Genomic DNA, 6,000 nt, shown 5'->3' with positions numbered 1-6,000 from the left:
ATTTTACAGTAGTGGACAAGTAACTGCAAAAGTAGCTTTTCAGATCTTGCCCTCTGATAGTAATTGTGTAAATATAATCCCCCAAACTCCATTTTGGCCCAGTTTTCTAGCCAGATTTCACACATGTGTAATGCAAGCTTAGAGAAATTTAATAAACACATCTGTTAACCTAATTCTATTTCTTAAAACCAAAATCTGGAGGAAAACATTTGTCCTCATTAGGACAAACTCTGGAAGTCAACACTGTGTTTAGTTTAATTCTTTATTAAGGCCAAAGTCATGGAGGTTGACATAAGTTAATGTCACAAGGCACAACAATTCAGAAATGAAGGTATTATAAAAACAGAAGAGTTTAAGAAAAAAATTTTTTTTGTAGAGAATCATTTTGCTCCTATAATTCTCCTCTTACCAGTAAAGCACCCGGATATCAGAATCCTTAACTAAGACAAATGAAATTTTGACAGTTATAAAAGAAAAAAAATAGGCTTGGCTATCACCATATATATTCATCTGATACTCCACTGTTGATGTTATAGTACAAGAAGGAGAAGAAAACAATCCATGGGAGATCTATGAGAGAACATTCACCTTTAGCAAAAAGTCAGTAATATATATATATACACACATATATATGTATATGTATATTGAAATTAGTGCAAAACTTGTTAAAATAATTTTTTCAAAAATAATGCAATAGGCTGTTTCTCTGTTTTAAGAAAGAAGAGGCCAAAAGAAGCAGAGAAATATGTCAAATCTTCAGTTCAGTACTAATTGTTTTAACAGTAGTCAGGTAGATCAGGCCGAGGGGAGGTTCAGTACCAAATGAGATATTCTGGATAAATCTGGTGCTTCTCAAAGACCACAAAGATGGAAGGATTGCTCAGACTGTTCACGCAGCTGTTGTAGAAGACATTGCTTTGACCTTCTTTGGCAGGAGGTCGCAGATAAGAAGGACAGCCCCTGGTAAACTGTCCTACCAGAACCCGGGCCAAGAACATAGGCTTGATTTTCAGGGAAGACTGGCTGTAGTGGTGGGAATAAGCAGCATCCCGGGCAAAGTAGCTTCCTGTAAAAGAAACACATGCTGCCATTGGCAATAAGCTCCTCTAACAGCCCTAGCTAAAGATCTTACTAAGCCTTGTTCTAATGGAACCAGATATAACAGCAAAGATTGATACAAAAACTTCTGGAAGAAAAATATTTTTCTAGTTGAATTTGCAGAGCAAGCCATGTATCACACAACTTTGAGGTATACTGAACACTTTTTTCAGGCTTCCTTCTGAGCTAGCACTGGGGCCTCATTGCTGATCCATTGACCCAGGACCTGACCTATGCTATGATTAAGAGTCATCCACTGGCTTGCCAGCTGCTCTTTTACCTATGTGAGACAGACCTTTCCTAAATTTCTCTGGGAGCTCCCTTAACTTCTCACCACCATCTTAGTTCCAACTGATGATTTTTTTTTTCAGCTCTAACAAGACAAGAAAATCATCTACTAAATTATAAGTAAGTTGTGACCTGCATCAGAGGAGCATGCCAACACACTAGCACCACCACAATACCACATACTCTTATGTTTTAAGTATTTACAAGTTTTCAGAAAATTTTTAGTTTTTTTAAATTATATTTTAACTAGTTACCTTTGCCATAGCTGGTTCCATGAAGACCACAGATCCTCCAGTCGAAATTCTGATGGCAGATGGCATCGACAAACTCAGGGCTAGTGCCATGAAACAGAAATTTCTCATCGACTTCCTGTCCTCCATTACTCTTCTTTATCTGTACTTTCTGCCTGTGGCAAAAGAAAGATAATGCAGGTGGTTCCAACCAAATACAAGTTGTGCAGTGACTTACTCATGTCAATTTGTCCCCAAATAACCAATATGATTTGAACCCAAAGATTCTTAGGTACATTAGTTTAAAACAGCTGAATAACAATCACAAGGGTTTTCCTTTGGCTCTCTTGGGTAGTTACCATTTCTTCCCCTTCAGTTTTCTGTGGGCATAAGAAAAAAAAGAGAAACTGCATTCCCCTACTCCATTCAAGATCAAATTTATCATCCTAGAAGAGATAAGCCTTGGGCAAAGAAGTATATTTTTCCTATTATCATCAGACCCAAATTTGATGTTTTTCCCTCGCAAGGAAAGACGGGAAAGGTAACAAGTTTGTGACTACTTAATTTCTGGTAGTCAACAAGCCAACTTTTTTATCCAGAATGGAATATAGAGCATTATAGGTCTTGGACTACTTCAAGGTGACAAAACTCTCTTCAAGGACATGATCACAAGATAACATGTGTAAAACATTTAGCACTGCATCTGGCTCTAAAATGTACAGTCTCTTCCCCATTCTATATGTAAGGCAGACATTCCATAAAAGTCTGCAAGAGGAGGCCTTTGCAGAAAAGCTTCCTTCTGCCCATGTTAGCCCAGTGGAATACAACAAATATAGGAATTGGGAGGTTTTAGCAAAATTTACTCTTTTGTAAATGAGGAACAGGGCAAAAAATCCATTCACCTTTGACTAAAGGTAGCTAAGTACCCTCCAATCTTACCCTTTGTGATTAATTGCTATAGAATTTGTGGCTATAAACTATAAATCCATTGCATATGGATATATATCAGAAACCAAACTATAAATCCATTGCATATGGATGTATATCAGAAACCATCATTAGGTGGCATAGGAAGGTCAACATGAGCCTGGCCCTTTAGTAGTGACTCTTATTTATATCACATTCTATACACAAAAACTATTTTGGTTATAAAGATTTGAATGACTGATGATATACCATAAATAAAAATATTGTCCTAACTGGAAAAAATCATGTTCTGTACACTCTTAGTAGAGTGAAGACTTTATTTTTCTACAGGTAGCAATGGGTTACATGGACTGGCAGAATTAGTCCTGTCTCACATTGGTCTCCTTAAGATTACTTGACAAGTTTGTTTAGGAAAGAAGCCCCTGTGGCACAGTGGACCAATTCCTAGTTTAGGAGCTGACAGGCCTTAGTTTGTATCCCAGCTAGAACTGGACTCTGTTTTCTGTTATTTCTTGCTTGATTCCCTCAAACATACCACTGATACACTTCCCAGAGTGATGGGTTCTGGATCCTCTCGATCTTATGAATGGCGTGTGTAGGCATTGTACGACAAAACTGCTCTTTGACCCTCAGATACTCTTCAGAGGAAGGGGAAAGTTGAATTAGCTAAAAGACACACACAAAAATTATTTTTAAACACATTAAGGATTATGGAGGTTCCATACAGCAGATGAGTAGATCCTTTTTTTAACAAAAAAAAAAAAAACCCAAACATGGGTAAAAATTGACTGACATAGAGATACAGCACACTTTTTTGTGTGTTTTTTCAAGGCAATGGGATAAGGTGACATGCCCAAGGACACACGACTGGGCAGTTGTTAAGGTGTCTGGGGCCAGACTTGGGCTTGGGTCCTCCTGGTCCCCAGGGCCTGTGCTCTGTCCTCTGCCCTACTTGACTGCCCCATAACACACTTTTGAGGATGGACAAAGTAAAAGGAGAGAGAAAATGGAATAAATGGGAGTGGGGAGGAATGGATGGCGGGAAATACATTAGCAATATCAACTATGGGAAAAAATATGGAAGCAACTTCTATGACAGACTTATGATAAAGAATACAAGCCATCCTAGAGTCAGAGTTGATGGAATCCAAACACAGGCTGAAGTACAATTTTTTCTTTTTCTCTCACTTTACTTTTCATGAGGTTTTTCTATTTTTGTGGGAGGAGGGGGGATTATGTTTCCTCTTAAACATGACTTTTACTAATGTATAAATAAATTAATTAATTAAGGGGAAAAAAAAGAATTGACTGACATAATAAGACCAAAATAAACAGGAGAGGGGAAAGAGACCTGGTTAATTAAACTCTTACTGAAGACTGCACACATGAGCACACAAACACACACAGACATACAAATCACAGTTTCTCCTGATAACCTGGTCTCCTAAAAAAAGTACTGTTTCTTGAATAAAATATAGTCCCATTATCTTGTAATTTCCATTTTCAAGGGGATTTTCACAGTGAATGGTCTTCCCTTCCTTAACTGGTCTCACCCATTTCCGCTCTGGGCCCATTCATCTCAGCTAGTTACTCAGATCCACTACCCCTAAACACTTCTCCCTCTCCAGCAGTGGTACTTCACAGAAGTCTCAGATTTAGTCACTTTAATCTCATTAGTTTTAGTGGCAGAAGGCCTCAGTTTAAATCTCAACTCTATTTCCTACTCCCTGAGCAAGTCACCTCACTTTTAGATGGTCTTGAATTTTCTCATCTGTAAAATAAGGATGGAGGTAAGGACAAATGATCAGATGGTCTCTAAGGTTTTTTTCTGTCACTAAATCCTACAATAATAATTGATATTTACATAGCACTTTTCTTTACAGGCATTCTTTCATTTGCTCCTCAGAGCAATAACCTGAATTCAGCAATAACCTTGAAAATGGAAGAATGGGAAGGTTGGAGAAGCCCCGTGCTTTAACCATGGTCACATAATTATTAAGTATTAAAGAATGATCTGATCCCAAGTGTCTCAAGTCTTTTTTCTTTTTCTTTTCTTTATTATATAAATATTTTATTTGTTTTTCCAATTATATACAATGGTACTTTCTACCAATCATTTTTTTTTTGCAAGGAATTCAGTTTTACATTTCTCTCCCTCCTTGCCTTCCCTCCCCATAATCCCAACAAAAGGCAATCTAATATAGGCTTTACATTTGCAATCATGATAAGTGAGAAGATCTGGATTCAAGTCCCAGATTTTTTCCTAGTTTTGTGGCCCTGGCTAAGTCACCACTATTCCAGCCCTGGGCAGCTAGGTGGTATGATGGATAGGGCACTAGGCTTGGAAACAAGAAGATTCATCATCCTGAGTTCAAATCAGCCTCAGATGTTTCCTAGCTGTGTAACCCTGAGCAAATCACTTATCCCTGTTTGCCCCAGTTTTTTATCTGTTAAAATAGGGAAATAGTAAACCATTACAGTAGCTTTGAAAACTCTAAATGGGGTCATGAAGAATTGAACATAACTCAAACAACTAAACAACAAAGGCCAAAGTTTTCTCATGTAAAAAATGAAGAGCTGGACTATGAAATCTTTAAGGTCATTTCAGACTCCTAAATTCTATTATTAGCAGTTTAAGTTTCATACCTTAAATCCCTGGTCAGGCAATGCAGACATATCCCAGTAAGATGGAATATTCCTTGGAGTCTCTGATTTGTAACCACTGAACATAAAAGAAAATAAAGAACATTTTGACATTATCAGTAACTTAAGAAAATACAACTACTCATTCAGAATAGCTCTGGTATCCCATCACTTCTATCCTTCCTTGTCCCAATGGCTAATTTCTCTTCCTAGCTCATCTTAAGAAAAAGTAAGTTGAAAAGGGCAAAAACAATAATAGTTAATAATTAGTAATAGTAATTAGATTAATACCTAATTATTTCCATTAATATTAGTGATACAGTAAATTCCAAATAGCAAATATTCTTTCAATCCTATGTTCTTACTTAGCTTTAAGATGCATCTTATTCCTTTTCTAAATTCTACTTTTCTAATTATGTCTGATTTGAGCTTCTCAGTAGGCCCTAGACACATATCAACAAAGAGAAGAGGTTATATCTAAAAGCATATGAGCCTGCAGTCAAGTAACTAGAAGATGATTTAACATTTGACCCCAGATAATCCCCAAGTGAACAGTTTAGATGAAAACAAGTCCTGAAGAGTCTGAAGCCTTTATGCAGTTCTGGAGTGGAAGAAATCGCTTATTATAGATGCATACTGGACTTCTTGAATATTATTCTATCTGTGTTATTTTTAAATTTTTACTAAAGTGGGGATATGAAATATGAGATTTCTTCTTCCATTCAGATTATTTGGCCAGAAGATGGTTCTCAGTCTTTTTCTGGAGTATGAGAACTCATTTATAAAGTTAAACAAAATGTTGGATCCTCATATA

At 36.9% G+C, this 6,000-nt stretch overlaps 1 protein-coding gene across 1 annotated transcript in view; it reads right to left on the bottom strand.

The window, feature by feature from the left end:
• Positions 1-248: 248 nt before the first annotated feature.
• The window catches only part of PARP12 (poly(ADP-ribose) polymerase family member 12), a 28,840-nt gene continuing 23,088 nt past the window's right edge, over positions 249-6,000 (bottom strand). The window contains exons 9-12 of the mRNA XM_074193561.1: positions 5,190-5,265; positions 3,079-3,209; positions 1,641-1,792; positions 249-1,066 (exon numbers count right to left, since the gene is read on the bottom strand). Coding sequence (XP_074049662.1) covers positions 813-1,066; positions 1,641-1,792; positions 3,079-3,209; positions 5,190-5,265 — 613 coding nt within the window. The 3' untranslated portion in view covers positions 249-812. The remainder of the gene's footprint in view (positions 1,067-1,640; positions 1,793-3,078; positions 3,210-5,189; positions 5,266-6,000) is intronic.

The sequence above is a fragment of the Macrotis lagotis genome, chromosome 7, assembly GCF_037893015.1.
Source record: "Macrotis lagotis isolate mMagLag1 chromosome 7, bilby.v1.9.chrom.fasta, whole genome shotgun sequence".
Lineage (NCBI taxonomy): Eukaryota > Metazoa > Chordata > Mammalia > Peramelemorphia > Peramelidae > Macrotis > Macrotis lagotis.
This window is presented reverse-complemented; position numbering and strand designations above follow the sequence as displayed.